The sequence below is a fragment of the Netta rufina genome (genome assembly GCF_964035555.1).
Source record: "Netta rufina genome assembly, chromosome: 5".
Taxonomy (NCBI): domain Eukaryota; kingdom Metazoa; phylum Chordata; class Aves; order Anseriformes; family Anatidae; genus Netta; species Netta rufina.
Window position 1 is genome coordinate 44,228,593 of NC_140128.1, and position 22,859 is coordinate 44,251,451.

At 37.6% G+C, this 22,859-nt stretch overlaps 1 protein-coding gene across 1 annotated transcript in view; it reads left to right on the plus strand.

The window, feature by feature from the left end:
• Positions 1 to 22,859, plus strand: part of KCNQ1 (potassium voltage-gated channel subfamily Q member 1) — a gene marked incomplete at its 5' end in the record, with an annotated part of 350,880 nt that overhangs the window by 108,718 nt on the left and 219,303 nt on the right. The window contains one exon of the mRNA XM_084287197.1: positions 301 to 421. Coding sequence (XP_084143323.1) covers positions 301 to 421 — 121 coding nt within the window. The remainder of the gene's footprint in view (positions 1 to 300; positions 422 to 22,859) is intronic.

Genomic DNA, 22,859 nt, shown 5'->3' on the forward strand with positions numbered 1-22,859 from the left:
ATAACTTTTATAAGGCATGAAGTTGCCTGTAATATAGATACTCTGAGTTCTAGTCTTTGAGGAGTATGAACAACAAAAAAGGGGAAAAAAATCTTTAAGTCCTAAGAAGCTGAAATGCTTCAAAAAGAATTAGTTTAACTTTTCATGAGCTCTGATCTATATGCCCGTTTTTTGTAGTAACTTCTGTTTTCAATATTCTGCTAAAATGTACAATATTTTAGAGATCCAAACAAGCAGTAGATCCTCCTTGAAAAAGCCAAATGTTATTGCTTTAACTGTTATCTGCATATTTCCTCACAGTGAAAAAAAGCCCGACGTTTTTAGATGTGAACACAGGACCCTTCATCAGGACCAACAGCTTCGCCGATGAGCTTGACCTGGAGGGTGAAACTCTGTTGACCCCAATAACTCACATCTCACAGTAAGTCAAGGCTATTGAATTGTGCATTAGTTGACTTAGACAAGAGCAGCCAATCCAGGTGGGAGGAGCTGAAATATGGAGCTGATAGGGCTATCTCAGATATTTGCGTCAAACTCTTTTACCTTGAAGTTGGTGTATACTGTTCTGAGTGCCAGTAAATCTTTGTGTTGACCTAAAGAAAAGTTCATTTGGCTGTGACACACAGCTTTAGTTTTGAGCTAATGTCTGTGGGCAGCTGGTGGTTGATAGCCTCAGGATTTTCACATGGAGACAATGTGTGGGAGTACTTGCCTGTTGAGAATTATATTAATCCCTCCACCATTTTCCAGAGGAATAACTGTAAAGTGCAAATTTTGAAATACTTACATGAAACACCAGCCTTTCAGTTTCAGCAGCACCTTCTCAAATGGTCATATGATGATCTGCATTGGAAGAAAAGATCTGTTTTGGTCTTTATTACTGCTTTGTAGTATATAAAAAATTATCTGAAATAGGCCTTTTTTATTTTGTGATTTTTTTTTTTTTCATTTTACATTTTCGCCATATCTTTTATGTTAAAATGTTATCTTCATGTTTTGAGATTATCCTCAAATCCTTAGGAGAATTGAACTACAGCTTCACAAGGAAAAGTGGCTTGAGAATTGCAAAAGATATTATTTGAATGTCTTAAAAATGTCTATCATTAGCTAATTTGAACTACTGACAAATTCCTATTATTTTCCATAGCAAGTGCATGGCAGTGTGTGAAAGATTAAGCTCATTCACCCCTCTAGCAGAGGCATGAGAGAGTCTCTTCCCCTTCTATTCCTAGAAATCCTCGGATTTCTGAAATGAAACCACAGATGAAAATTCTTGGCATACTTAATTTTCTGAGGTACAAAACATGCAGAAATGCTGGCTGCCAATTTTCAGGCCTTCTTTCTATGTGATATAAATAGCGGAGAAGCACAAACATTTTTATAGCCCATATAGAAAGTTTTTTTTGTTTGTTTGTTTTTTGTTTTTTGTTTTTGTTTTTTGTTTTTTTTTTTTTTTTATAAAATAAAAAAAAAATGTGGGGAGCCTTCCCTGCCCCCAAGCAGAAGGATGCACGTTTTCAGTTGAATCACCTACATGTATGTACATTTGTAAGAAGAGAATTTAGGAGACTTTTATTCTGAAAAAAATTTCTTAGTGGTACAAGTAGGAGCAGGAAGTCATAAATTTCCTTAAGCCTTAGACAAGAACAACGGAGCAGCAAAACCAGATCTAGAAGTTTCTTTGCACAGCTTTTTTTTTTTTTTTTTTTTTTTTTTTAATTTTAATTTACTGCAGTATTGCAGGCTTTCTTGAAGAAAAATAAACCTTGGTGCTAGGAGTTTACATTATCGTTTTTGGATTTGAGAAGCATTCAGTTATTTCTCATTGTCACCTTCATTGATACATTTCATAAAGTAAGGTGCTCCATTATTTTTAAGTCAGATTTTGTAACATTTGAGTTGTTTGTTTTTGTTTTTTTTAAAGTATGGACATTTGTGGGAAACCCTAGGATATATAAATATTGTGTATCAACTGAAAAAATCTTACCAAACTAACACCCTAGTCTTGTAGTAACATGCATATTTCTCTTTTACTACTTCATTTTTTGGGTTATAATCTTTGTTCACATTCCTAGATTGCTCTAGGTCATGAGTGGTGGGATGGTACAAAACATACCCCTGTATTTGCTTTGAATCAAGTCTATATTGGGAAGAAGAAAGTACAGCCTTTTTTGTTTATTTTGTAAGACTTTTGGTTTTAGATTCAAAACTGGATAAAATATTAATTGAAATGCATTCCTTTGAAGCATGAGTGCCCAAACATTGTAAGGCCTGAGGACTGTTCACGTGGAAGCACGTGTACTTTGTATGCAGTTGATTAAATGCCTGAAACAATGCCAGATAGCTCTATAGATATGAGGGTTTGGCAAAGAGTTAGTGAAAACCCTTTGTTTTCCAGTGTCAGTTGGTGTATTTGGCATTCAGCTAACAGATTTTCCCCAAAATTTTGAAATTTAAAAGATTGTTATGTGAATTTCTCTGTTGGATTGTGTAGCCTGCCTACGTTTGGGGTGGCTGTAAAGCAAGCTGCTGTGCAGCATTTCACTAGGCACACACGCTGCTGGTTGATGAAGACCCATCGATTTCCATGAATTATTTGAACAAAGGCTTATTTTTCATTCTTAATTTCAAAGTCCTAGGGAACACATTTATAAGCTGGTTATATGAGTATTAGTAGGACCTGAATGTGGGACTAGAAATAAGCATCACATTTAGAACTGAGCCATAGATGTATCTGTGCACAAATCCCCTTTACTTACCATTTCTGTTACACAGAATATTAGTCAGTTCAGTTTCACGTCAGTGTGCGTATTTAATTCAGGCATGGAAGTTATGCTACGCATGAGAGAACCCAGGATGAATTATTTTGTTCTGATGTCCCCAGTAGTGAAGCATTTTATTTCCTTAAAGTTATCACAAAAACAGCCATTATGCAAGTATCCCAGGTACTTAACAAAAATACAGCAGCAGCTATGAAAACAAATTAGTAGGGAAAAGTCAAATTGAGTGCAAATAGCTCTAGTTTCAAGTCTTAAAAGCAATCCATGTTCTATCAAAGGAACATAAGCATGAAGACTGTTTCAGAAGGTGAGGCATACTATAAGGCTCTTCAGCTAAGGATTCTTGGATTTGGTATTAGTAGAACTATTTCCTGGTCAATCATGTATTTATTGCAACATACAAATTAGCTTATCCATAAACCATGGAAAGGTAACTCCAGAATAAACATGTATTTTTTGAATTCATAAATACACAAGTAAGTATTACACAGTTATTTGGTGACACAACTGGAAAGTGACTTCCGGTTGACAGCGTGAAGAATATTTCCTTTTAAGAGGTAATGTAAATCTTCCAGCAAAAGTGGGGGGGGTACCTTCTGTATTACTGACAGGCAAGCACTTGGCATCATTGTGGCTTAAAAACAGTGAGCCTAAGTTTGTTCCTCACTTGCATTGGGTCATAATAGAAAGAAAATGCCATCTTTCAGCCAAAACAAAGGGCTTTTAGGCTACTAGGCCTAAGTTCACTTTAAATTGAATTTCAGTGTACTGCTTGCTTATGCCAAAAATATTCCTTATTTATATTTTTATATGTAGGTGCATATTCCTATTGGATTTAATGGAACAATTCTTCTGCCTAGTAATATAAATGCAGGGTTATGGTGTTTTTTGTTCTTTGTTTTTCCCCAGGATGTACTCCTTGCTGTATTTTAAATGTGTTTCTGAAATAAATAATGTAGCAATTATAGCCCAATTTGTGTGGAATTAGAAAGGGGAAATCTTTCATGTGGAAAGATTGCTGTAGCAGTTAATCATGTCACTACTACTTAGAGGAAGCAAAAAATACAGAAGCACTTTGAGAGCTGATTTTCAAGCAGGAAAGTGATTAACATATAGAAGAAATTTGCAGCAGGTGCATGCAGAAATACAGAATAGAATAATAGAGGATAGAAGAGTTAATTGCACTTAGCCTCATACATTAGGAGTTTTATAAACTTAACATGCAGATTCAGGTGGTGCAATCTAATTAGCTGTCAGATGTCACCTACAAAATGAACTGTAACAGTTTGAAAAATGCCGTAAACAGTGTATTGTTTAAGACTTGTCTTTTGACTGATATATTTAATTGTCTTTGTGGTCTCCTCCATTGTAAAAGTGACACATAAAACTAGATTGTAGCAATACCACACCTCTTCTCTGGACTTCTCACTGCCTCCTTTCTCTCTAATCAGTGTGATCCTCTATTGTCATCTGTTCCCTGTCTCACTTCATTGAGTCTTTTGTTCTATTTACCTTTTAAAGCAGTGGAAAATCAGTGTTACTAGTAGTTAAGGCTCAGTTACCACAAGGTTGTTTCCATGTCTGTGTTCATATAACCATTTAATTTTCAGAACCTTTTTTAATTTTACGTTTGGCATTAGCTGAAGGTAGTCAAAAGAAATAAGTCCAACTTCTGAACATGCAAATGGGAAGGAATAGGAGAAAAAATGGGTTGAATTGAGCTGAAAAGGGAACAGAAGACAAGAAGGAAAACTCTCAATCCAATGTATCTTTATATAATTATTTCTTACCTACTTAAAGATGGTCTCTTACCTATTTAAAGAGTTCTCTATTCTCCATGAACCTTACAGAGATGCTACTGAATCAAAAATAAATTCAAGTCTGTGATTCGTTTCCATAGTTTCCCATTAAGATACAACAGCGCAGTAGCTGGTTTAATCAGTTCTGGTATATAAATGTTTAGTATTTCTTTCTGTTTCCTAATAAGTAACTTATTTATTTTTTAGGGAAATACTATCTTTAGGATCACAGAATCATCTAGGTTGGAAAATATCTTTGAGATCACCAAGTCCAACCAAGGACTCCTGGTAGAGTCATTTAGGTGCTGAGTTAGAAGTAAATGACATGTTCCAGTGGTGGAACAGCTCTTCTTTGTTATGCAGCACAATAGATGCAATAGTTAAGCAAACAAATTTGGTGCTTTTTCATCAGTTTTAGATCAAGAGGAAATGGCTACAGATGGATCTTCCAGAATGATTGAAATGAATGCTTTTGGACACTTTGAAAAGTAATAGAAATTAATAAAGCGTGCTGATAAACACCAAGTGCAGTGTCCATGGTGCTGTAGTTACCACTGGCTTTTCATTGAAATAATGTTTTCTTTCTTGTTTCTTCAATATTTTTATTATTCTTCCATGTTTTAATTAACAACATGTAATTGGTTGGCATGAGATAGAACCATGTTGTCTAGAACAAACAGCGATGAATGTTTTATAACTGTCTCTTTTCTGTTAGAGTATCAGTGAGTGGAAGCCTATTTGCTTTGATTTGATAGCTCATATTGTAAAAGATTCCTGCTTTTATCTTCCCCTCCTATGCCAAAATGACCCTGTGAAGTCTGAGCAAATATTTCTTTTTCACTCTCAAGTGGTCAGATCCAATGACTGACTTCTACTGTCACAAGAATTCTGTTAGAAATGCTGCTAACAATGTTTAAACCATGATTTGCATGGGGTCCATTTTATAATTAATGACAGGACATGTTCATAGCATCGATGGCAACTATTTGGAAAAATATTCTTGAGCTAAGACCAGAACTTAATGATGAAACTTAATTGGTTACCGTTCTTTACATTATTCCATTCATTTACTTTGCTTGCAAAAGGAAAGCCTTCAGTGCTTACTGTATGTTGGGCAGCATTCCTTTTTTATTTAGCATATTTTACTATGTTGTCAAACTCTCTGTTGTCAGCTCTCTTGGTTTAATATTTTCCTAAAAAGAGGGAAGACTATTTCCCAGAGTTATTCCCTTTCGTATGGAAAAGTATCATTATATCCTGTGCTTTGGTGATAAATTAACCATGAACTTAGCCATAGAAATCAAGACTAGAACTCTGTATGTATCGATAATCAAATCTTTCTCATCTGTTCAGCTGCTTTGAGCCACTTGAAGATGTGAAGTGTCCCCAAAGCTGCTTTAACAAGCAATCAAGAACATTCTTCTCTTGGAAGAAAATCCCATAATGGTGATAAACGAGACACTGATGATTTCAGCAGCATCATCCTTTTTTTTTTTTTTTCCACTGTGGGTCGTATGGTGGGGAAAAAGCTGTGGCAATCCAATCCTAGATGTGGCTAATCCCTTGATTAAATAATGATAAACACAGAGTAGTAACTGAGGACTCAAGGCTTCTCTGAATTAAGTTAACAAATTACTACTCGTTAGTTAGCTCCAGATTTAGGGGCCTGCAAAGTTTGTCTGCAGGTGCAGGGCTAGGTGGTTGTAGTAGGGCAAGACCAAGAGCAAACTTGTCTGTTACAGCAGATGGTTATTCTAGGCCAGTTGTGCTCTTCATATTTGATAAGAATTTGATTTCTGGCTTATGAATATTGCTATCATCCAGAAGCACTGCCCAAAGAGCTATGACATTCCCATTGTAGCAATGAGCTAATAGTATTGGGATCTTGCATTTTCTTGTGTGGCTGCCTTGATTCTCAATTGTTATAAACTTGCCTGTCTTGCACTTCGAAAGTGCTGTAGCTACTGCTATGCAAAGACAAGCGTGCTACTCTGTTTCCATGAGCTACTGCATCTGTCCTTATGTCTGTTTTTAGTCTCTTGTCCTGTGCCTAGACTGGAAGCTCTTTGGGCTGGGGACTGGTGTGTGTGTGTGTGTGTGTGTGTGTGTGTGTGTGTGTTCAATACCGGATAGGTGGGATCACAGCACACAACTAGAGCAGTGTGCCCTAATGCCATCTGAAGTCTGCTGCAAAGTTGGCTTATCTTGGCAAATCGTGTCTTCTGTGATACAGGCAGGTAATCATAATCTTCGTTTTTACAGACGAATTACCTGAGATACACTGAAGCTAAGACTTGGGTAAAGCTTCATGGTGTCTTATTTCACCCTCAGCACCACAGGATCTGAGCAGCTTCCGACAGTGCAATAAGTAATGTGGCTAACATCTGTCCCATTTGGTTACTCATTTCTTTTATCTTTAGGGAGAAGGTCTTGTGTACTGTGGTGGGTGGTTGCTTTTTTCATAGATTAGATAGAATGGGTAGTTTACATCTATAGATCTGAAGACCAGAGGGGATAATTAGATCATTTCCTTTGATCTTGTAAAAGACAGGCTGTAGTGCTCCATCAAGTTGAACTCGGCATTGCTGTGATGTGTATTTAATATTAGCAAAAACAATTAAAAGAATTGGATTTCATAAGCTTAGAGAGTGAACAGGTGAAAAATTCAGACAGGAACACTGAGTTTGATATTTCATCCCTGTTCTTATATCTATTTACTTATTGGAGAGGGAAGGGCCATCATATACTGGGGCTGTTATTTACCAGAATATAGTATTGGACAAGTATGTTCAGTGTTAAAGGTTACAAGTGTTTATGAAATAATATTCTCAAGATCTTTTCTCCCTTACTACAAATTGTCACTGACAAATTCCAGTACAGTGTAAAATTGCTATTTGGCTATTTTGTGTTTCTGACACGGCATAAAAGTAATGTGTTGACTTTTCCTAGTGTACAAACCGTCTAGGCAGAAGCTAAGATAGCTTAGCTATTTCTTTTGTGTTGCAGATGAACGTTGCATTCCTTGGTCTCCAAGTGCTGGTTTACGTCTTGATTGATGTTAAGTAATTAAACCAGACTCCAGCTGCTTAGTGATTCAGAAGTACAGGGCTCCTATGCTGTAAAAACAACGAGCAACTCCCCACTTACTAACTTTTATCATTGTTTACTTTGGGCACCATACAGAATAAGAAGTGCAAAAATTGGGGGGGAGGTGGGGGAGGGAAAAGCTGGTGGGGACACAACACAATAAAAATGTCCCACTTTTATCTAGCATTTTACAAAGTTAAATTTTTGATCATCTTAACTCCAGAATTACAATTAAAAGCATAAACGTTTTGTTTCTATTACAAGGATGGATGATAGCTTTGCTTTTTCCTTAGATGTGAGGGATAAAAATTTGATTAATTTGTTATTATATTCTTTGAGGGGTAGGGGGACACAACAACCCAAAACACCGAAATCCAGCACTTTCAGTGTTAAATAATGATTCCCCAAAAATGGGGTAGAATTTTTTGTTTAATGGTTTACTGATTGCATGATGAATATAATAGTTTTCTCATGGTGTGGTAACAAACTACTCCTCATGAAGTTGTAGAATTAAGTACATTAAATAGCATATAAATAGTCCCATTAGCATATTTTACCTGTGCCCAGCATTATGCCCACACATGTTGCGTGTACTTTGCTAAATCAACGTAGCCAACGTACCTGGATTTGGCATCACAGGTCTCCAGGAAGGATCTCTGATACCACTACAAGGTTGTAGGTATACCTGTCAATATCGGTTGGCACATACTGATGTTGACTTCACAGACCCCTAAGATGTTATTCCATGTACAGGTACAAACTATTAAATGAGCGTTTTTAGAAAAACATCTGTTATAATATTGGCCAATATGTTAACATATGTAAATATTTCTTTTCAGTAGTGAAATGGTGACTATGGATGAGAATGTAATTACAGTTTATCTGTTTCTCTGTTTGGAGCAGACATAGCTGAAAACCAACAAAGCATAACAAGCAAATAGTTTATCTAATATATTTTTGACCTAATTATCTCATTCCAGGCTGAACTATCAAATCCAGGCATGAAGCAGTATGGTATTAAAAGCCAATAGCATGTGTGACCCAAGGGACCCTTATGTTTTAATACTTGGATAATATTTCATTTATAATGTCTTGTAAGAACATATTTCGTAGCAAAGTTAATTACCTAGGAGAAAATGGAAATCAACAGCTGTTCTAAATATTGCTGAGTAGTGCACTGCTAAAGGAAAACACCTTTTGGTAACAGTATTGATGTACAAGGAAACAATTTCAAAAGCTGAAAATGAGATGGTGTACCTGTTTGTAATACTGTAATTATTCAGGAAATTGCATGCTGCAGGTTCTGTGGGCAAAAGTGATCTGAAAATTGCTCAAGCATATTATGAATACAAGTTAATTTTTCCTATGAACTTCATTCCACATGTGGCTTTTTTCACAAGTAAATTCTGCTCCCAGGAGGACCAGGACCTGATTCAGAATTAATTTAGTGTTCTCCTTATGCTGTACTTCTCTGAAAATCCTTTTACAGCACTGACGCACATTACAGGGTTTCTTCTGCAGCTGTTGTTTCTGATCGCTAGCGATGAGGTTTTTTCCTAAGCTAAAGATGTGGTCAGGTAGAGCTATGCTGAAGCTCTGCCCATGAGCATGGACACACGGGGTACGTGCCATGCAGAGCCCCCAGCTGTAGCTGCTTGCCCTGGATCGAGAGACCAGGAGATGAGGTAGCTGTTGACCATAATGTACTTTCTTCATGCAACTACAAAGACTGACACTAGTCGTGATTTTGCTCAGGGACTTCGTCATTCCTATATGTAGAATGCATTTTTTTTTTTAAATCATCACAGGAAATTAAAGTAGGAAAAGCTAAACATTTTCTTTGTGCTGCAGACAAAATACCTTAAATGCTTGACAGTAGCTGTCAGCTTATTAGAAAGCTACAGCCAAGCACCTGACCTTTTGCTTATGGCTGTGTTTTGGTCTGTGTTTTCCTTAGGTTCTTGTACTGCGCCCATTTCTGTGGTTACTGAGCACCTCTTGGGATAAAAGTAAATACAGATGCTAGTCATTGTTGGGTCTGGTTACTCCTCTACTTCTTTTGCAAGGAGAAGTAACGATCATTTGTTTTTTCTACCTTTTTCTGTTTTTCTATATGTAAAATGCATAAATACAATGCCTAAATGACAGTGGAGCATGAAGTGGTAACCACTGTCAGTCTGGCTTCATGTTCTTTTGGGCTGGAGTCTGCCCCACAACAAAGTCCCATCTCCTGTGCCACTGTCACCAATACAGAAACATCACTGTTCCTAAAGAGAGGGGAGTTACTGCGAGTGATGGGGGCCCAGGGACTTGGTCTTTTAGGAATCTTGAGCCCACATGAATTAGATTCAGTGTGATGCCGTGTCCTGCAGAGAGCTGATGAAGTGAGTGCAGAAATGTAACAGTCTGTATGTAATTCCTAGTTCAAGAGGCTGACAGGCTGCATTTTGTAGATGCAGCATTGTCGGTTGGGATTTTTGTTTGAGGGATGGCACTTTCAGGCAGGCTAGATCCATAATAAAGGTTCTGTATGAATGCAAAATACCAGAAGATGCCAAAAATGATTTAGATCCTACAAAAACTCACTTTGCATGCAGGAATACGAAGGGAGGTGAACTAAGAGGTGTATCAGATTAGATGCTGCATTTGGAAATCACTTTTGTCTACATCTGACAGTAAGTTTACCACTTTGACAAGACCTTTAAGATACTGGGAGTAAAATTCACTTGAATTATCCTCATGAACTCTTTTTATGTAGTGCAGCTGTTACTCTGGGAAGCATTTGAACCCTTGTAGAGTTCTTTTTTTTTTTTTTTTTTTTTTTTTTTTGGTCACACTGGCCAGAATTTGGTGTGACTTAGTCTATGATCGTCTCTCAGTTATTTTAAAAATGTAACCCCCATATATTTTAGATGTGAATTTTTAATGAAAGTGTAGAAAACTGTGAACAAACAAATCTTTTGTTTATATGACTTATTTTTTGTAGAAAAAACGTCTAGTGTTTAAAAATGAATAAATCATTTTTATTCAATAAAAGAACTCAAGCATTTGTTACTATTGTGTACAGAAGAGTATTAATTGAGTTCCTGGCAAGCAGTTTATACTTGTTTTTGCCATACAGGCTTTCTTCATACAGGATAGCCTCTGCTTAATGAGTACCGAGCCCTATCTTTAAAAAACAACAACGAGAAAAAAACATTCTGCAGTAAGTGGGATCCAGAAGTGCTCATAGAGAGCATAACTTTTTTCCAGTTGTCAGTTTTGTGCTGCAGTGGACTTCACTGCCATTAGTCAGCAGTGAGTGGTTTTGAAACTCCTGACAATCCATTGTTTTTAAGTTGATTTTAACACAAAATGGAAACTTGTTTCGGGCTGTCCTGCAGATGGTGGGACACAGGGGACATCACCAGAATGGTGTGGAATGTCAATTTTCCTTTTGTTTAGCAACGTGAGCTGTCAACAGTGCTTAGCAGACCAGAGATGGGGTTGAAAAACCAAAGAAACAAGCTTTGTATGAAGCATTAGAAATTCACCTAGATCTGTAAGTCAGGGGTCAAATTCCCTCCATTGTTGAATGTGGAGTGTTCAGGAGCTTTGTGTTGGGAGGTTGCAGAGGTGAAACGCATCTTTTTCTTCTCCACTTTTACCTAAAGTCCAGAAAGCTAAACTGCCATGTGTATGTAGGGGGGAGGCTTTGTTTTTATGTTTTCTTGTGTTGGTTTCCACAAACCCCAGGCTGGATGTAGAGCCCTGCTGTGGTTGGCAGTATGCATGCAAATAGCAAAATTGAGTCCTGTCCGGAGATATTATACCGTTATCTATCTGCTCCTTTTCAGGAGGAACAGATAGACTATAGGCTGAGGCAGAAATCTCTGTTTGAAAGCACTACTCTGTCTTAGCAAAGTAGTGGAAATTTTGGCAAACTAGTCTTATGGCCTGTTCTGCTGTACTCACCTGTTTTTCGAAAAGCATCACGCTCTGTGACACTGAGAAATTCTGGTGCAGCATAGAAGTTAATTCCTCTTCTTTCTTCTCTTTCCTCCCCATACTCAGCCATTTTTTGAATTGTGAAACAATTGTTGGTTCTTATTAGCTACTTGATAGAATAAGTAATGCAGGACAGTCAGGAAATACATTGCATAATTAAACAGACATTATAAACATAATCCGTGTGAATAAATATACTGATAAGTTAAAATGCTATTCATTGTTCCACTTGCTGTGTAATTATTTAATACCTCAAAATGTTTAGACTGTGTGAGGGGTTTCTTTATTTGGAAGAAAAGGTAAGGATTTATGTACGTGCTTTCACCTGGAGGATTTGCATGGTGCTTGGTGGTGTATAATGAGGAGATATAACTGGAATGTACCTTACAAGCAACATCTGCACTTGAGTCCTGAAATGGCTGCTGGGATACTAAGTAATGGAGAGATGCAACCAAAGGATATTTGTTCTTCAGTGAATTTACTAAGTGTTCTCAATCCATCTGCTTTTTATTTTAGGAACCTAATTTAATCCTGTCTATGTAAAATTTTCAGATACTAATTTGGAATGCCTTCTTATCCACTTCCTTTGTCATACTTTTAGAATCTTGATCTTTTATATATATATATATATATATTTTTTTTTTTTTTTTAAATGGCTATCTGTAGTTTTCCTCTTTTTAGGCCACCCACATGGGGGCACCTGCAAGGTCTTCAGAGGTACTTCCTTTATTCTGCAGGACGCTGAGGTTTCTGTAAGTGTATGTGCTGTGTCTCGTCCATTCATCATTATTATATCTTAATGTAGGTCTCAGGTTTGCTAAATTATGTTAAATCACTTCCATATTGAAACACATGAATAATTTTGAATTACCATGTGCTGCAAACAGCAGGATCAGATTATTAAAGCTCTTAATTGTTTGTCTTTTTCTTTGAAACCTTATGGTGTTTTACTGTAAGTTATGAATTGGCAAATAATGTATACTATAGGCTTTTCAACATAACTCTGAATGGCATATTTAAGGCCCTAAGTACCTCTAGGAACTCTTTTTCTGAGAGAAGTACAGTTTAAAGATATGAACTGCTCAAAAAGCAGTTCAATATAAATCATACCTAATGGAGCTGTAGTCATAGCTTGCAGATCCTCTGAGAGAAGTATGAATTATTAAAAATATTTGTGTGGCAGGAGTCTGTCACTTATTAATGACTTCTGTTATGCACATAAGGTGTCACTGTGTCAGAAGGAAGTGAAAGAGGGGAAAAAGAGGAAGGGAGGAAAGGATAAAAGCAAGCCAACTGTCCAAACTGAGAACATGCACGTCTAAGTTACGAGTTTTTGAGTTCAGCTTCTCTAATTGAGCAGGCCATTTGTGTGGAATACAGAATGTAAAATATGCAAGGGGAGAGAAATGAGATTGATGGGTGTGGGGAGTTGTATGTGATGGGAAAAGCAAAGTGCATGCAGCAGTATTGATCTGGCACAAAGACTGACAGAGAAAGATAGCATTTAGATAGTTAGAAAGTAAAAATGAGGTTGAGAGCTGTACCTTAATTACCTGCTTACTCTTGTCCCATCTGCACTTCCTCTGGGCAGTTCATTGAAAGGCTAGAACATTACGAACGCCTGATCGAGCACCTTTTGGGAGGGTTGGAAGGGAAGGGGCCAGTCTTGGAAGTGCTGTGGTGAAACAGATGGATTGTGGCGGAAGGAGAGAGGAGAAAAGAGTAATTGAAGGATGTAAGCCCCAGTGAGCAGGAAGGATAGTTGTATCAACAGTGACAGGAGGAGGAAATGGGCTGAGGGTAGGAGAGAGAAGGTAGCTGGTCCTGGTGACGCCATTGGACAAATTTGTTCTTGGAATGCAACACCTTTGATTCTGCTGGCATCGATATACTTTCAGAGACTCATTCTTCAAGTTGCCTTCGTGGCTTCGTATTTTTCAGAAAATAATTTAGTTGATGCTGCATTGTAGACACCTTGGTAGTCCTATAGGAACTGTGCAGATCTGGATGTGTGTTCAGAAGAAGCAACCTAAAGGAAATAAACTTTGTAATTGTTTTCTTCCATGTTCCCATTTTTCCAAGATTTAGTGAACCTGAATTCAGCATTGATAGCCAAAGGGGAAGCAGACTGGTAGTTTGGTTAACAATTCATATGACAGCACTTTCTGATCTAGCTTTGTCAAAGACCTATAAATAGGAGAAATGGGAAAAAATGAGGCATTTTCTGTGGCTTTATTGCAGCCTGGCTTTTTGAGGTGGAAAGGCTCTCGTCTAGCTTTGTGGCTCACTTTTCTATGACATATGTTCCACCCTGGCCACAGGGCCTCTCCCTCTTTTATTTCCTTTACACCCCAGTCATAAAGCAAGGGACCCAGTTCTTCCCTTGGTTCTTGATGGCAAACATCTAATCTCACTCCGACTGTCTGCCATCTGCCAGCATCATCCCCAGACTCCACTGACATTCACCCACTTGGGTGAATTCACACCACTTCATAAATAAATAAAGAATCTGTCCATGTTTCCTTGATGGCAGCAATACCCTATCTGGCCTTAGTCCAAAGCCTTGCTTAGCTCTTCACAGGTGCCACATACGGGTTATTGATGCCTGTATCAACTCCACGTAGCTATCTTTGCCCCTTATGCTGAAGGACAGATTATAACACTTTGTAATATGCTTGAAATAATCACTAAGTTTCTGACCAAATACACAGTATGTTAATATATGTAAATTATATGTGGCACCAAATTCTCATTAGAAAAAACATTACAGCCCTTATAAGCTTGCAAACCGAATGTGTTCGGCAAAGACATTTTTTGAGAAAATAATGTAAAATGTAAGCATATGAGCTGTACGCATGTATGTCCACACTTGCACTTCTGATGTCCTTCATGAATTTTGCCCTTATTGTGTTGCCCACATTGATGGGCTCTGCATTCAGAGTTGCTAGTGAATTACACTGTACATCTTACCTGGAGTTAGCTAACAGTCTTGTTATATGGTTTCATATAATTAATTTTATTTAAAAAAAAAAAGGAACTGGATAAGGCAAACAGCCTTTGAGAGGGGTGGTGGTTGTTGTTAATAAACCTGTCAGTCATTTAGGATTGCATGACGTTGGAAAAATGTTCTGCTATTTTCCAAATTGTTTTCTATCATCCATGCCCTGCATTTTGTTTTGCAACAGCTTCACGAACTGTAGAGGTCTAGTTCATACTCGAGAAATTAGTTTCATATTTTTTCACCTTGAGAAAAAAGAGAGATGTTGAGACCCTCCTGCTAGAGCAAAGGGATTTAGTTTAACACAAGGGGGCAGTGGTGTTATATGTGAAGTTATGCCTACCTTTGAGTTACTCGGCCATGGGTTAATAGTCAACTCGATGACAAAATTAGTGTAGCAGGGTGGCACGAGTGTATTCTCTTATTTCAGCAGCATTCACTGATGCTCCAAATAGAAATAGAAAGGTTGCCAAGATTTTAGGAAGGATTTATTTGTAATTTTGTTTTGAAAAACAACAAAAATGTCTGTGTATGATGACAAACTGTTTTGTTCTTAAAGGGTGAAAAGTGCACGTGTGTGTACATTAAAAAAAAAGTCTGTTCCTTTGTGTGTCTATAGATGTATATGATGATGTAGATCATGGATGCAATAGGTGGCTTCAGTACTTTCCACGCTTGCAACCTACAAGCATCTCAGCCAAGTGCTAATATCTCCTCAGGGTTTTAGGATGAGAACAAATCTGAATATAAAATATCTTTTTAAAACTCTGGATAGAAAGGATTTCAGTTGGAAAGTGGATGTGGCTTAAAGAGGGTTGATTCTGTGAGAGGGATCGAGTAGGAGCTCTCTCCATGTCTGTTTTGGATGGGAGGTAGAGTACTCGAGAAGGCTTCTTTCAGACTTGATCTTTCCTCCTTTACATCCCTGCTTGTATTCCTGGAAAGGCCAAGATGTAATGTTCAGTACAACTGGGCAACACTCAGTACAATTTCTGTGCTTAGTTCTCAGTGGGAAGCAGTAAAATACTAAAGGTGGCAGATTAATCAAAGTCTGTTACAGGTGTTGGGCTAGTGTTTTACCTGAGTTACAGTGGTTTTTGTTTGGAAGATCCAACTACTTTCAACAGAAAACTGAATCTTCTGGATTTGCCTTGTAGATAAGGCTGCACAGGTACAGAATCCCAGAACTATAATCTTAAAGTGATTTTAATCCTAATGTGTCGTGACACATCGTGAGCAACTCTTGCAGCATAGCTCTCAAGCACAGTCTCCCAAACAAGTTTTCCAGCATAGGTCTGTGGTGAGAATGGGTCTCTAAGGAGAATGCGGGGAGAAAAAAATATGTTAGCAGTTTAGTATGTTATCTAACTCCAAGTTTGGAACCTATTTCCTATTAAGAGAGATCACATATTTAAAAGCTGATAAGCCCAATCTTTAGTTACTTTATGATTCTGCTGCAGAATGAGGCTATCCATAGCATTTTATCACTCTATCATGTCAGAAATCTCTCTGGTTTCTGGAGCTATTAAGAGGAGCCTCTAGGCTGATCAGCTAGATGGGATGAAGCACACTTTAATGGCAGTTGGTAATGTAACCTGGCTCATGTGTATCATGCTCCAGGATGTACTGATCACTGCTGTCGCCAGGACTAGGCAGGTGGTCCCTGTAGATTGTACCACCACCATAGCTTCAGCTTTCCATACGAAAACTTCTCTGAGAAGCCAGCATCTCTCTTTCCCCTTTTCCCCTTTTTTATGGTACTCGCATAGCAGGACAGCTGTAAAAGTGGAACTGCTTAACATACAACAGCCATTTTTCTTCTCAGGATACACAAGAAATGGGTTTAAGTGAAGATTTATAACTGGAAGGTTTTTTCTTTTTAGAATAAATTATTGATAGAAGGAGGGAAAACCCTTGAAAGATGAAACAGCGTTATAAATAGTGCTGAAACAACAGAGCCATCAACTGGCATCAACAGGGTGTAAGTGACTGAGGTGGGTTATACACTTGAAGTTGCCCTCTTTTAGTGTGTGTCACTTAAGGTCACTATTATAAAATGTGAGCTTTACCTGAAAACATGCGGTACTTGGGATGCTGTATCTTTAACGGGTTCTTTATTACGTCTGACAGCATTTTCTTATATACATTTTTTTGAGCTGAGTATTAGTTTCATCAGCCAGGGCATAATTTTCTATCAGGAAAGAAAAAATAATTCATATTATTTCTTCTTTATGAGTTCCCTTATTTTAACCTCCTTAGCCAGGTGGGACTAGCAAGGAAAAAAAAAAAAGCAGAAATTGCATGCACTATTGCATAAATCAACATCTCTTTTGAAAGGAAGGAAGGCAAGTATGATCCTCTTGCCTGAATGTCACCAGTTGCAAGTCCCTGGATACTTCTTAATATTGTTGTTCTGCCTTACCTAAACTTCATAGGACTTAAAAGTCTAAATGATGCTTAGTTTCGTGAAATACACAATTTTGGAGGAGAAGAGGAAGAGGTAAAGCCCTGTGGTTGGTTTCTCTACCAAAGTGAAAGCTTTGTCTGCATTCAGCCTTACTGGTGGACAAGGTACAATCCATACAGGGAGCCACAAGAAACCAACCTGTGAATTCCCCTGTGTATAGAACTGTTTCTTCTATTATAGAGGATGAAATGATATCTAAACTTGAAAGTTGGAAAATGCCTGTAATTTAACAAAGTGAAGCCCTCCAGTATACATGTGCACTGCACAAGCAATGAAATTGTTAGGGAAGATTACAATGAAAGGCTGTTTTCTCAACTATATTCACTTAAGAGCAGTAGTTATTTTTACAGTAAGCTAGTACCTTTGCAGCTGTTAAAAAGTAAAAAGTTGACACCTGGTGACAACCCATGCCCTCTCCGTCCCCTACCCAGAACAGGAAAGATGCTCTTTACTGTCCTGTGAATCAGGAAAACCACAACGTGACCTAAAGTGAGTTTGACCTAGATGCTGAGACTGATTCGCCAGTGTTTCAAAGAGTATTTTAAGACTGTCTTGAAGAGATTGGAAGCTTATCCTGAAATTTACCGTGGGTGGTTTGTTTTTCAATTCTTCACGATTAGTTTGACTGATTTCACATGATGTTTCTCTGAATGCTTTTTATTCAGGGTATGAACATTTTATCTGTTCTCAAAGCCTAGCTAGTGAGATTACACTAACTTTGAACTAGGTATTTCCACTTGCAGCATCTTTCTGCTCCTAATGTGAAACTGCAAGTAGAATATTCCAGGTTATGGAGGAAAAAATAAATGTGACAGCTCTGTTGGGGGGAGATGAGGAGGAAAATACCACAGCAGTTCTTTGACAGTACAAGGCTCAGAGTACCAATCAAAGCAATTCCTTTGGCCAACAGCACAGTGTTTTACTTACTCCATGAAAGGCCAAAGCAATTGAGGTGTTGTCCTTATTCTCTGATTGGGCTAGAAGAATTTTATTTTCCTTGAAATTGCATCTTATAAGAATTGTGTAGGAGTCCATAACTAATTTTTCTGTAATACTTGTTCCCCTTCCTGTTGCATCTTAACCCTGTTTTTAATGCATTTCTGAGAGGGAAGGCGCTGCTGCATTATGGGCAGGGAGGTAAGCTACAGATATTTTGGGGATGCTTTTAAATAACCAATACTAAAAGATGAACCCAAAACTTACGGTTTTCAGATGGAAGGTAAAATCTGAAGACAGAGTTCTGGTTGTTATGAAGACATTGTATACTTTCAGGTTTGAAATGGAGGAAGGAACTGTTGCCTTGCTCTTTTATGTAAAAATTCAAAGAGCTTTTGGATCTGATTTGGGATCTTTCCGTTTTCTTAAAGTTTTTACTGTCTCTGGACAAAGATGTTTAAATACAGAAGTAAGTCAGTAAAAGTCTTGCTTAAAAATGAAAACCAAATGGAAGCCATATATTATCTTTATAGTTTTATTAATGACTGTTTTGTTAATGAAATACCTTAAAAATAAGCATATAGAAAAACATAAAAGGAGAAAAAGAAGCACATGACAAGAAAATTTGCTATTCTTATACCAGATATTATGATCCACTTTACACTGAAAACAAATGCTACAGATTGTCCGTCAGTGTGATAGAAGTGCAATGTATAGGGCAATTTAATTTCATTCCATTACATGCTGTGACACCTTAGTTCAAAAAACTACACAATCAAGTTCCTAATTTTAAAATCAGAATCAGACTAGGATTTTAGTCTTCTGTCTAAGTTTCCTAAGGTACGGAGCCCTTATTTGCATGCTGAAGGGGTGACTATGTTCTTATGGCTCTTCCTGTAAGATTGTTAAATGACAGATTTTTATCAAATGGGGGGAAAAAAATGTTTATCAGCTTCTCATTGGAGTTGCCAAATCTATGGCCAGATCCCTTCTTTTCATCAGAAAGACAAAGTATATGATTTCATAATCTGTCTTGCAGATTTGAGTGACTAAAAAGAATACCTAAATCATTTCCATAGGATAAAAGTTGTCAATATCTCAGGGATGAAATTCAAAGTGGTAGCATGTATATTTTCGGAAGTTCAGTTTTAACTTTGGGCACAGGCTCATTTATAATCCTCATTGGACAATGCATTTGTTCTCTTCGACAGTTGAATAAGGGGAAAAGACATGTTGAAAAATGTGTTCCTGTCCTCTTTCTGTGTGCTTTTCTCTACATCTGTGCTTAGCAGAATCCCTCAGGGTATCCTGGATTGTATTTACCAGGAAGAAAAGAATACCTGACTAGACTAGCATTACTCCTCATGATTAGTGTGTCATCAATTAACTTATATGACTCAAAAGTGAAGCTTGCCAGTCATTTTAAAGCTTTGGATAATGAACCTCAGGAAGTTTGTTCCTACGGCAAGTTTCTTCAAACTTTGTTTAAAATGGTATAAAATAACTTCCTTTAATTGTGGAAATATACTGTTGGCAAAAGGCAAGGGCAAACTATAACTCTTTAAACATTAGAAAACATCAGTCCATCGTGTCTGACAGGTTAGAACTGGTTTCTCGACACATCCAATAGTAGACAAATAGCAACAGTATAATAATTAAAGCTTAATCCATGTAGTCATAAGCTATTATAAGTAATTGCGACTATTGCAGCTTATGAGTTTTGCTTTTCTTATCTTTCAGAGTGAGTTTTTTCCTCCTTGAAAAAGGGGAAATGCCTCAGTGCTTTCGAAGGCCTGGTAGGACAGCTTGACAGTTATGTAAGCAGCTGTCTGCAGAAATTCATTAAATGTCTGATTGTGCATGGCCATGTCTGACCCTTGGTGTTCATGCTGAGCTTTGCCTCTTCCCCCCTCCCCCCACCCCCAAACTACCTTCTTGTCTCTGGTTGATATTGTGGATATTCATTTACAGGGATGCAGACTTCTCTGGTCCTCCTCACAGTGAAGTATGCCATGATCCCTTTAACTTAATAGTCAGGAATTCACATTTTCATGTGAAATGCAAAAGGAATTCAGTCTCTAAATGGTGTGTGACTTTGCAGAAGAATGAATGTAGTGCTGTACCTGTGTTTGGTACTATTCTGTTCAATTGTCTGAGGCTCTTTTATTTTCTTAGATGATGTAAGAGATCCAAAAAGATGAGGATTTTTAACCTTCAGCTGTATCAGCTTTTATTTGTGAAATTATTTATTTGTGAAATATATTTGGTGTTTGCCGGCCTGTTATGCACCCCACTGTGACAGCAAGGGAACAAGCATTTCTAACATCAAAATCAGGCATAGATTTTTTGTATTTCAAGGAGTGCTCAACAGCTCATACATTTGGCATTTGTGACCTTACATCCTGTGCTCATTGTGTTATATCACTTTATCTATCTACCACATTCAGATTTTTAATTTTTCAACATCCTAGAACTATTAAGTTTTCTTTGTTAATTGGATTTCGCTGGGACCTTTGAAACAGATCTCACAACTCATTTCTAAGTGTTACCTGTATGTTGATTTACATGGTTTATAGGTAAAAGAATCTGAAGATCAATGTGGAACACTTCCTGGCTTCTGTTATGACTGTGAACTGTTTGGTTATGGTGTTGTTTTTTCCCCACTTGTTGATGCTGAGAGGTGGCAGTGCTAAATTATGCCAAGGCTGAAGCCATGAGACTTAGCAGGACAAACCTAAAGAGTTAGCCAATGACCAGAAAATGTTAGAGCTGCTAAGTGAAGAAAATATTTTTTTGACAAGGTATTGTGGAACTCAAAGGGGTACCAAAGTTCTAGCAAGTTCTGTCAAAGATGGATCATCACTTACCATGTTGTTCTAAGGTTTCAGGAAGCTGTTAGGCTGTGCTTTCTGCTGCTTCTGCCCTAGTATGTACACTGATATGTTGTTAATTACAACTAAATATTATAATACCTTGCATTTTATTAGACAGTAATTCTTGTATTGACCACCCTGTGCTTCCCACAGAATGCCAAACTCAATCAGCTGAGTTGGTAATTAAGCCAAAGGAGGAACAAACAGCTTTTGAGCAGCTCTCTTCTGAACATGTAGACAGACCCCGATTTAGGTAATTGTTTAAGCAACCACTTTGAGTACTTTCAGAGTCCTAATAGCTTCAATGGAGGTAACATTTTGTTTAACACATAGCATGTGGCTGCATGTGTTGCTGAATCCTATCCAGCTGAGTCCCTGTAAAAGATCAGGGATTAGAACTGAGATTCTCTGATTCTCTTGTTTGGACTGTGTCTGCCAACTATGAGCCAGGTTGAGTAATCATAGCATTGCCAGCCTCGAAGAGCTCATAAATTGTGAGTTAGGCCATGCTGAATCACAAGACTTAAAGAAGTATTGGCATCTCTTTTTAACCTTTTGTGTTCTTGAAAGCTATGCTATACATAGTTTCAAGCCCTTTTGTAAAGCTACAAATATATTTAAGGAATTGGAGGTGTTCACATAAATTCTTGAATTACAGTGTTTAAGTAACACAACAAATGCCAAGAGACATTTACGATAAAGTGGCAGTGGCTGATAGCATTTTGTCTGAGGTATATACTCTGAAACTATTATAGGACAAAATGTGGGAAAGATGTTTGCCCTATTATTGTTGCAACCATTTTTTTTTCTTTATACTTGTGCTCTACAAAGGGAAATGTACTCTGGCTCCTGGGTTTCTTTTAAACTGACTTAACCAATTCATTTTTTCTGTGATAGCCATCCACACCCACAGAGATATATGTTGTCCAGAGATGACCTACAGTTTGAAGAAGTTAAAGAAATATTGACAGTAATTTCACCCAAGAAGGCAGACATACAAGCAGCTAATGTACTGGTTAAGGAACTGCCACAACCACCATGAAAAATTGGCATTGGTACAGTATGAACTTGGCATTGTTACTTGTATAGTTTCAATACGCAGCTAATGCAACTTGGAAATTATTGTACTGAGAGAGTGAAGATTGTCATAGAAGTGTTACTACTCTGATTATATATCTATATCTGTCATTTCTGAAACAATCTCCTCAGTTCTCAATAGATATTTCAGGTTTTTCTTGAATATTATCTGTTAACCTGTGTATCGCCTTTCTTGCTTGCGCACACATACAGCCTATGCTGTTGTCATCTAGAGGCAGAGAACAGGAGTGCTCACTGGTTTTTGAGAGAGAGCCTAGTTCTGGCAGAAAGGGAGAAAGGAGGGTTCTAGCTTCTTGGAGTATTCTTATCTATGCACAAAAAAAAAAGACTCAAGGATAGTGAAGAAACTGAGGCATAGGAGCAAATAACAATGAATAAAATAAAAAGAAATCTGTATTATTTTAATGAGTTAAAACAATTTTTACTAGGACTTTGTCTGCTTTGAATGGTGCATAATCTTTATGTGAATTTTAAATCTAGAGTATTTGTGAGCTTCACCTATGAGAAATATGTCTAAATCACTAGAGAACTGACAGTGGTTTCTTTACTGCCTGGGATATTTGGGTAAAAGGGTTGCACTTTTGCAATGGAGCAGAAGTCAAGGAAAAAGCCAGCACCAACACTCATTGAGCTAGGGGAAGCAAGAGAGCATCTGAGCCCAGCGCAGAGCAGACACATCATCCTTCTGTATGTCCAGAGAGGAAACTTCACCCTGACTGTGCGTGTATGTATAAATGTGTGTGCATATTCATGTGCAAACTCATTAATTCAAGTGAGCACTTCCCTTTTTCTACACCATTTATTCCTCCCTGCTTTTAAGCTGATTTGTGTTCC